Genomic DNA, 10,878 nt, shown 5'->3' on the forward strand with positions numbered 1-10,878 from the left:
ATGTGCTTAAGTATTTTGCTGAAGAAGCAACTTTCAGTTATAGAAGCCTTATCTGTTTTCTTATCTCAAGTTTCCCTACCACATTTAAGTCAATGGGTTATGAGTTACCTGATCTTTTATGGAGGTAGGTTGGAGCTTCTCTTCTGGCAACTGTTCCTTTTTAGCTTCTGCTTTAACCTCTTTTTCTTCCTCCTTTGTTTTTGGATTTTCAATATTTATGGGTTTTTTAATACAAAAACATCACATCTGTTTGCACTTTTGTGCACTGTGCTCAGGTACCAATTCTGTGTGCAGCCACAACTCCATCATATGCTGCTGTGCCCACATTTCCATGTGCAATTGTGCTCCCTCCACCCTCTCCAAATGCTCCCATTCCCCCAGCTGGGCCTTTCTCCCTTGCGTGGCATCGTGCTCACATGTCCCAGCAGAGAACTCTCTCTTGTGATTGCATTTTACACACAACATTCCTCACACAGTTTACCAGGTGCTCATAATCTTTTTGTGCCAAAATGTGTCTGCCTCCACCTCATGTGTTACTGCATGAAGCCAGTTTATAGCAGCTGAGGAAAAAAAAAGAAAGATAGCAAAAGAACATGCAGAGGTCTGAACATGCAAGGTTTTCCTTGAACGATGGGGTGAGGTCAGGCATGTTGTGCACTGAAGTATTGGTAAGCAGAAGGAGTTTATTTTTAGAAAGAGAGTGCAAGAGAGAGCAATAGCATGAGTATTAGTCATTTCAATGCAAGGATAGATCTGTGAGGAAATTCCAAATCAATCTTTTTTTTTTCTTGCATTACATTTCTCACAAACCACAGGTGTCTTATCTTGGTGCAAAATGTTTACTGTACCTGTTTTTTTAGGGAAGCTGCTTGAGGTATTTCCTCTTGTACTTTCTTCTCTTTTACCTGTTTATCTTCTAGTGTCTGTTCTTCCATCTTTTGTTTTTCCTTTAATTTCTCTGCTTCTAGTTTAGCCTTTTCTTCAGCTGCCCTCTTTTCCTCTTCTGCCTTAGCCCTCTCCTCAGCTACCCTCTTTTCCTCTTCTGCCTTAGCCCTCTCTCTTTCCTCAGCTGCCCTCTTCTCCTCTTCTGCCTTAGCCCTCTCCTCAGCTGCTCTTTTCTCCTCTTCTGCCTTAGCCCTCTCCTCCTCTTCTGCCTTAGCCCTCTCCTCAGCTGCCCTCTTCTCCTCTTCTGCTTTCTGTTTTTTCTCAGCTGCCCTCTTTTCTTCCTCTGCTTTTAACCTCTCCCTTTCTTCTGCTTTCTTCCTTTCTTCCTCAGCCTTCTCCTCATCCTTAAGCTTCTCTTTATCTACAGTGTCAGTTATACTTTGTGTCCCTTCTGCCACAGCATTTGTATCATTCTCTGCTTTGTGTTCCTCTGCTGTCGCATCTACCTGATTTTCCTCTATGGGGACCTCCTTTGGTTTCTCTTCCTGTACCTCCTCCTTGTCTTTTTCTTCTTTTTTTTCCTCTTCCCCATCTTGTCTCCAGTTGTTCCTTTGGTATGATTTGGTAACTGTTTCTGTTTCCTCAATCTCATAGCGTCCTCGACGTGTTTCAGCCTTTTCCTCTTTCCCCGTGGTCTCATTTTCTTCCACATTATTTACTTCTCTCCTGCTGGACACTGACAAACTTCCATCTGTGATTGTGGGGTCAAATTCCTTTTGACGTTCCAGGGCTTCTTGTAGACGTTTTTGGCGTCTCTCCTCCCGTCTTGCCAATCTCTCCAACAATGCAGCTTCATCATCTGTAGAACGTTTGCTTTCCTCTTCTGCCACGCTGCATAAAAGTGACAATTTCACATTAAAACAAAAATCTCTCTAACAACGTATGCACTTCACTCTTTCTAGAAAAAAATAATCCTGTAAATATCATTCCATGGTTTGAAAACACAACAGGTTACACAGTTCAAAATTTAGCAAAACGGTTCTGGGGATTAATGTTGGCATTTCTATGTGTATAGGAATGTGGTGTTTCACAATATCAGAGCCTGCAAAGGTTTCCTTCCAGGCCACTGAAGTCCCAAGGAATCTTCCTGACTTTGGTAGGCACTGGAATGGTCCCTGGCACTTGATGAGCTGAAATTTGAACTGCTCTGAAAAATTCATCCTCCCCTTCTGCACCCTACTGCAGAATACTTGGAAGACCTTTGCTTGCTTTAGGGGCCCCTTTCAGCTTGGCCTGAGACATGTGTGTCTTAGGCACAACCTTCCCCACAGTCAAAAGTTTTGAAGATGCTACACAAGCAAGATGTTTTCTGACTCCACTGAGCTTCTCTAGCAAAAAGAAACTATTCCTATTCAGCAACAGCAGCCACAGATACCAACCACAATGGGACAACCTGGCAATTAATGTGCAGTGAGGTTGTGATTGGCTGTACAAGGACAATACATGGTTAGAAAACAGCAACTAATTTAAGACATGCTATCCAACAGCTGTAGGTATCAGAACAGGACCTCACTCTCAGCCCTTGGAGATTTTTTGGCTCCTTTAAAATTCAACAGTTTAATTGCCATGTGTGCAGGTTTCTTCCCTCTTTCTAGTTTTTGCTTTTTCTCTCTATTGTAGAAAAAGATTATAATTGACAATCAGAAATGCTGTTGTTTTTCTATCTCCACCTACTCTCCTTGTCTTTAATAGAATGCTACTTGTGCTCAGTGTCTATTAGCTTGATATCACAATGTTTAATTCTGGTCTATTCTATGAATTGTGCTGTGAACAGAGGAAATCTGGGTATATTAGTGTCTATGTGAAACTGAACAAATTATGGACAGACTGGAAGTCCAGCTCTGCCCACTCAGCATGTGACAAGGGTCACCTCATTCCATAAGCTTTTCTGCTGTTCATTGCTGTGTGACACTGACAATGCCAGATGAGTTCTGTGCTCTAGAGCTCATATCCAGCACATTGCAGGCATGGATATGCATCATGAGGCCTGTGTTCCTGCCTAGCCCATATTACTTGACCCCTAGAATGCCATGACCCTTATCAGCAGGACAAAAGATGTGGTTTGTGAGGCCAGAGACAGGCCTGAGAGACTCTGACAGCCTCCACGAGCCCTGGCTGAATTATCCCACAGACAGCCTTGAGGACATGCTGGATATGGGTCATGAGCATGGCCTCGAGCCCAGAGTCAGTGATCCTCCCACTCTGCTGTGTAGACACAGCCAGGCATCCTCCTCACAGTGCTGGGTCCTGCTTCAGAGCAAGGATGGACAAACCCAATGTTTAAAATTTAAATCCCGAATCTCTTCGAAACACTTCTCTACTCCCAACAGCCAAACAACAACAAACAACAGCAAACAGCATCAGATATTTACCTGTTTTGGGCATTAACTTCTGATTTCTCTGTTACTTCTCCTGAGAGATCTCCTTCTTCCTTTTGCCTCAGCCTCTCCTGCCGAGCCCTTCGGCGACGTTCTCTGGCGGCTTCTTCGTCATCATCATCATTTCTCTGGTAGGACAGCCTGCAATAGAGCATTTTGGATATGGAAATAAAGGTGTTATAGCATATAGGACACTGGCAAAATTACAAAAAGCAGTTTCCAGAGCACAGTAAGCATGGCTGCAGTGGCTGCTCCATATGCTGTTTAGAAAATTTGCTGTGGAGTTGAGAGACACAATTTCCAAGTTTGGTTTTCTTCTGCTTTTCAGAAGTGAACTTGACAAAATAGTCACAGTGAAGGCAGCAGCCACATCACACTCTCAGTTTTCTCCTAGAAAACATGAAGACTGTAAAAGCCCAGCTCTGTAGCTGTGCTAACATCCTGCCACCCTGTGCCACGCTCCTCCCAGTGTGCTCACAGCAGCATTTGAGCAGACTAGCATACAAACCCACACCACTGAAATTGGACTTAGCCAAGCAGCTTTTCATTAGTTTCCTCTAAATATCACATGCTGAAAATGGTGACATTATTCTGCTTTTTAAAGACTAGAAAGCAGGGAGACACAAGTGTGACAACGGCTCTCAGTGCTTGGTTCTGGATGCCAAACATCTGATGCCCACAAAATTTTTGTGAGCCCAGAGCCCTGCCAGGCCAAATCATACAAGATCACTGCAGTGATGAAAGCCTACAGCTGAGAAGCCATTGTATTCATCTAACCCAACAGATGATTACATTTAGTTTCATCCTACTTGAAAAGACAAGCAAGACCTTACAATCCTAATAATCCTGTGGCCCATTCAAATCTTTGCTGAGGTGCATTATTGCTGTGTGAGATAGAGGGAAAGGCCTGCATTCCTCTTATCTTTGTGTGCAGGGAAAGTGAACTAGGAAGCTAACACATGCTAGACCCAGTCAGGACATTAATTTACTCTGCTCCCAGCAGTGGTCTGATACATTGTGGTTAAGAAATCACCCTGCCTTACACAGTCACACGTTTAAGTTAGCTGTACAGCCATGCACATAGAGAAAAAAACAGAGCTCTGCATTGCAAGGAATGTTTTAACATGAAAAACAGCTAAAATATTCTGATTTAGCCATCCATCAGCCTCTTTGGGCCCAAACCTCTCCTGTCACCTTGTGCTGATGCTATTTTTCTCCTTTGCTGAAAGAAGGCTGAAAGTATAGGTTCAACAGGGAATCAATTATCCCAATTTTGCTTTAAGATTTTAAAATGTAATATATGGCTGAGCCACTTGCCAGACCTAGAACACCATTTTCATCCTCAGTGCACCAAAGAATTTGATTCATTGCTTTCATGCTCTGCTTCAAGAGCTTGCAACCTTTTCTTTATAGAACCTGCTCCTCTTAAAGTGAGTGGAAACCATGAGCAGCATAGCCAGGAAGGGTCCCAGTGGGGGGACGAGAAAGAAAGGAAGGAGACAAATTAAAAGCACTAGAGGTGAAGCAGGGAAGGTAAGGAAAAACACTTCCTGCCATTTGTAAGCAATTTAAAGGAGGATCAACATTTCATTTAGGTCTAGAACAGAAAGCATGTGAATACAATAAAAACCCAATGGGGTCTTTAATTTGCAGAAGAAAGAGACTCTCTCTGGAATAAATCTGCATTAGCAAACTGACCACAGACAGCCCACTCATCAGCAAGATGTTCTGGCTGCAAGAAGCCTATGGTCTTTTTAGCTCTGAAGGCCTAATGTGAGGGCACAGGAGAGGTCACACTGCTCTTAGATTGTGGCAGCTGAATAACAGCCACGACTCAGTCGATTCCCAGTGCCTATGGCCCAGGAGTTGTCTTTGCAGTGAGACCACATGAGGATGAAGTAGTTTATCCTGCTCCCTGTACCCACACAGAACACTCCTACACAGCCAGAACAACTGCTTCTAAAAGCCTTTTTCAAATGCCTTTTTAAAACCAACATTTGCTCAGCAAACTAAAAGGGGAAAGAAAAAATACCCTAAGCAAAAAGTTTCCACAAAATGATACCCATTAAACAGATATACATTTCCTGTCCTTGGAAATTTAGCACATAGATCATCTGTTAAGAAAGCTGATAATCTTTCTTGACATACTTTTAAGTATATCCACTGCCTTACTACACATCACAGCAGTTTTCCTACAGTGAAAATGTGCACCAGATATGAGCTCCATCCATAAGAATCACCTTAAATATTCATTTCTGTTCACCAGCAGGGATACATGCAACATGCCCAGTAATCTGGAAATAGTCATATGAACAACTAATAACAGGTTTTTAGAGATCTGTTTCACATTTTCTTAAAAATTATGTTAACACTGCTTCCCAGATTGTACTTTTATAGGCTGTTTTCTTGCCTCTGGAATACAAGCTTTGCTGGAGTAGACCTGACTGACAGTAGAGTAAGATGAAAAAGCAGGTTTAGGTGGCTATGTTAATTAACAGGCTAATGATCATGCCATGGGCAAACTGACAGCAGGATCATTTATGAAACAATTCAACATAGTCACTCTAACTGCCACTGACTTTCCATGAGAAATTCAGTCATAGGAAAGATGGTGCAAGTTAGGCAAACACCATTTCTGCTGATGAAAAATAGACTCTTCTGACTGCAGTGTTCATCTCCATTCACCTCAAGCACTGAGCTCATTCACCCTCATTTGGCTGGCACATTGCTCTCTTTTCCTTAGTTATCTAAGTAGCTACTTGCTTCTCTGCTGTCTAGTGTTGAACTAATTTCACATAGATAAGTAAACCATGGGCTGACACATGAATTCATGCACCCTCCACTGGGAGTGGAAAGATTGATGCTCACTCTCCCACTGTTACAGCTCTCCTTAGCTATCCACTACAAGCAAAATCAATTTGGGAGCTCTTAGAAGCTCATCTTCCATTTGCCTACATCTTTTGACATTGTTTAAACCAAGAATAAGCAAATAATAAAAAATGTGACTCCAAGATTTCAAGTCTGTATATCAGACAGATGCAAACCTGATGACCCATGTTGGCCTGTGTTGTTTCTCCAGCCTTGGAGAGCAGCCTTGCTGCCCAGCATGCATCCACACCCAGCAACTAAATTAAACTAAACTTATGTCCATTTGTCACCTTCCACATAACTGTTCAAAGTCTTTGAAGGCAAGAATTACAATTAGCTGTTCCAGCTATCACATGCAATGAAACCACAACACACCATTCTACACCTTGTTATCAAAGACAACATGTTCTGGGTCTCAACATCAAGTAATAGAAAAAAATTAGCAACCTTGGCTGCTCTCCTGTTACTTTCTTTATGTTTCTGACATGAGAAAAAGCAATGTAACCTCTATGTGTTATTGGTAAGTTGTTCTAGTAAAGTAATAAGGCTAAGTCTTCCCATACAATAGAACTCCAGTACAGGAGACTGAGCATCTCATCTATGTGAGAGGACACTTCCCACCAGGTTAGGTAGTGATAACAAGTAAGAAGAGATGTTCTGCCCTGTTGAGTGAGCAGGACAGATTTATATCTCCAGGACTGAAGCCCCAAACCTGCTGAAGTCAACAGCAGATCTCCTGATTTTTTGTGTAAGTCTAAAAACATTGTCCTTGGACTGAATGGGGGGGACCCTACAGCCTTGAGTGGAAAACAACTCTGCTGAATTGAGAATGTAGGCAGTGTGGTCATCTGCCTCAGGACTTCTTCAGAGAGATTTGGCACTCTGTGTTTTACACTAAACACTGAATTTATACAAAGTTATAACCCAGCAAGAAGCTTGGTAATAGCTAGGATGATTATGGGGCTGAAACTGTTTCATAGAATCCAGCTTCAACTGGTTTCCACTTGGAACCGCAAATCAGTTCAAACATTATCCAAGGCACTTTTGGTTTAGAGTTCCTTGCCCAGTACTACAACATTATTATTATTGTCTGAATTATGACAGCACTGAAATTTCCCCATCAAGCTCAGGGGCTTGCCACAGTAGACAATTTATAAATATAGGGGAAGGTCTGGTGCCTGTTCTAAACAGTGTGTATTCTGATTAAGGAGAGGCTTGACAATTTGGAGCACTACCTGCTCTCAGGGAGTCATAAGCTAAACCTGAGGAATCTAATCTTTTTCATTTTTCAAAGGAGTAGAAAAAAACTGTTTAATTGGAGCTGGATCACACTACTCCATTCTGGAGGAGGCAGAGAGAAAGAACTGCTCTGGATGTGAATTTGGACTCCATTTCAAGAGTGCCAGAAATATCTGAAATAATTTCAAACAGGAAAAAACTTCTAAGATTTTTAATTTCAAAAGGCAGCCCATATCTGCCTATTCTTTCCTCCACAGTTCACTCAAATGTCAGTTTTTTTTCCCTTTCTCCTGCCTGCAAAAAATATCTTGCACCCTTAGCAGTGCCCTCATAACATGTACTTCAATTCGTTGCAACTGTACCTATTTAGCAAGCTCTTTCCCATACAACTTTGTTAGCTAGAAGTGTTTACATGTATTACAGATTGATTCTGTCTGTGGTCCACAAAAGAAATGAGATCATTCATCCTGTACCAAACTTCTGCACCTCCACTTGCAACCCAACCCACTTCTAAGACCTTCGCCCTTCGTTACCTAAGACCACAGCAGTTGAAGTGACATCTGTCAACTTGGGTAGCTCTAAACTTATGTCAGATGAAGAATGTCAGTAAAACATCCTCAGTGACAAATTTCACTGGCAGGCTCAGTCTATAGAAGTTGCATTTGTTGGCCTTCTGTGCTCTTTGAAAGTCTTTTTATTTACTCAGGCTCTTCCTGAAAGGATGGGTGGGGTGAGGATGGGCTTTGTTTTAATACCCACTGTGGAGTGCTCTTTGTGTCCCTGTTGATATTGAGTCCCATTTTATTTATGATTGCCTATATTTTTCATCTTTTTATTGTTCATCTAATTTGTGTTATGATAGGCAGGTTTCAACACGTGGATATAGACCACTGATCAGTCTTCACCCCCGAAACAACATAACAAATGCACACATTTCTGGAGAGCTGTGCTTCTTTCAAGCTTTGCATGTTAAATGTCAGCTGCATTTCATTCAAGTCATATCTAAAAACGTGGTGAATGGTGGGGAGCAGCTCTTAGGGAAGCTGTTTTTTCTAATCATTCCTGAATAATTCAATGACAGCTGCCAGCAATCTCCTCAGACCTGCTCAAGAAGATTCATTTTGATGAGAGAACAAGCAGAATTTCAGTCCAAAATATTCATGTTTCCAAAAGATGGAGTGGGTGACAACAGGGGACTATGCTGAAGACATGCAGACATGCCACCTCAGTCCTCAGTCCAATACTGTGCATGAATGCTGTTATTAACACCCATATTTTCCACATATTTCTCAATTTGACATGCACCTTTTTTTTTTTCACATTGAATGTAGGAGAGACAAAGGGATAGAATTGACCAATGACTGGAAACTAAACCCAAGCAAATCAAAACTGGAAACTAAGTCCATGTTTTTAATAGTAAGGGTGATTATATATACAAGAAACGATGGAGCATCCATCTCTTGCATCTCCAAGATGCCTTTTTGGTAGCTATCCTACAAAAACAATACTATTCTTTGAGCTCGTCGTAGATAATTTGGTGAAATTCCATTATCTCGTAGGTATGGAAGGTTAGACTAGATTTTACAGTGGCACCTGCTGGAATTAACACTACAGCCTTTCATTTACAAAAGGTACATGCTCCTAATTCTCCTCCCAGTTTAACTCTGTCTCATAAGGATTTTTATTCTTTTCATCCACCTATTCTCCAGAGCTACACAGCCTGTACTCCTGAGCAGACAAATTACCCAGATATCCACAGAGCTCTCTGGCAATAACAGTCTGATGTGCTTTTCAGTGTACTACACACTCATTCACCTTGTTTTCATCATGTGTTTCTAATATACTTTCTCCTTTTTCACAGCCCCAAAGAGTTCAATGATTATTATTTTTCTGATATTATTCAATAGGTTAGCAAAAGAACATTCTTTCTGTCAGACATGGCACCCTTAATTTCCTAACATACCTTCAGAAGCAACCTCCTACCTTAAACCTTGATCTAAAATATCTAAAGACTAAAATAATGTGCATTTTAACAGCTTTTTTTTTTTGTTTTGTTTCAGCTGAGGAAAATCTTTAGATTATTTACTTTGGTTAATGATTTGGCTGCAAGACTCTTCTTTTGTTTCATGACAAAACAGTTAAGCATGGGAAAGAAAAGGTCTTCTGAGAGGTCCAGTTTGGGTACATTCTTTTTCATGGTTTCTCTCCTTCTGATGTTTTTGACATTTAGTTTTTTTCACAGGTAAGGAAAGAGTAGGTACACTCATCCCAATAATAGTGTGATTCCAAAAAACTAAGGTGCAAGCAATCCACATCAAAGAATGAAGTTTGCAATGTGACATGCAAGCTGACAGCCACAAGGAAAAGGACTCCATACTGACACAAAAATACTTGGTGCCTACAAAGGAATTAATGCCAAAAGCATCAAGGGATTTTATTTCACTGCTGGGGTGAAGCCTCTGGGACAGCTTCTGACTTCCCAAATTACTGATTTCTGTTGAAAATGTCAGTTTCAGTTTTGCAGATGCACAGGTTTCCCAATTTCTCTCTTTTTATTTCAGTTTTCTGCTCCTAACAGCCCAGTTTCTTTGGTTTCAGATTCCAGCCCTAAAGCCTGGGCCTCGTAGTTAGCAGCAGTCTGTAACATCACAGCATCACTCTGAACAAAGGCAGAATGACTCATGCACGAGCCTAGGTTTTTTCTTTCCTCATGGCTGAAAACTGATGATCTGTTTCATAATCTGAAATGCAAGCAGATTCTCCAACCACATTTAAATGACTCTGGTAATTTGCCTCTGAGTGCCTCAGCATAAATCGCACGTAGGGTCACTAACATGAAGGGTAAAAACCTTCAGCTACTGAAACAATGTCAAATTTCCCTCCAACATAGACTATATTTAGATAAAAGTGCTTGTTGGAAATGTACTAGGGAAAAGCATGTAATGCTTTCAATATGTGAAGTCTGTAATGTTCTGCTGTTTTACCTCATCCATGATAGACAGGACAGTGAGCAGTGCAGATATAGTTAACCTGCTTTAATTTAGAAGTTTCACATGGAAAAAAAAACCCAAACTGGGCAGAAAACAGTAATTGGCCAAGTGCCTTCGAGCTGATAACTGCTCCTTTTTGTACTGCTTTCCTTGAAGCTTGGTGGAATTGAGGACTGGAGCATCTCCCCTATGAGGACAGGCTGAGGAAATTGGGGCTGTTCAGCCTGGAGATGAGAAGGTTGCACAGCAACCTTTCAGTATCTGAAGGGCCTACAAGGAGCCAGAGAGGGACTCTCTGTTAGGAACTGCAGTGGCAAGACAAGGGGTAATGGGTTCAGGTTGAAGGAGGGGAAATTTAGGCTAGATATTAGGAAAAAAGTTACTTTTCTGTGAGGGTGGTGAGATCCTGTCCCAGGTTGCCCAGGGAGGCTGTGGCTGCCCCAACCCTGGCAGTGTTC

At 41.6% G+C, this 10,878-nt stretch overlaps 1 protein-coding gene across 1 annotated transcript in view; it reads right to left on the reverse strand.

The window, feature by feature from the left end:
- The window catches only part of CALD1 (caldesmon 1), a 95,735-nt gene that overhangs the window by 26,437 nt on the left and 58,420 nt on the right, over nt 1–10,878 (reverse strand). The window contains exons 3-4 of the mRNA XM_009081964.1: nt 3,318–3,464; nt 1,392–1,776 (exon numbers count right to left, since the gene is read on the reverse strand). Of these exons, the coding sequence (XP_009080212.1) occupies nt 1,392–1,776; nt 3,318–3,464 (532 nt within the window). The remainder of the gene's footprint in view (nt 1–1,391; nt 1,777–3,317; nt 3,465–10,878) is intronic.

The sequence above is a fragment of the Acanthisitta chloris genome, unplaced genomic scaffold (genome assembly GCF_000695815.1).
Source record: "Acanthisitta chloris isolate BGI_N310 unplaced genomic scaffold, ASM69581v1 scaffold2049, whole genome shotgun sequence".
In the NCBI taxonomy this organism is placed as follows: Eukaryota; Metazoa; Chordata; class Aves; order Passeriformes; family Acanthisittidae; genus Acanthisitta; species Acanthisitta chloris.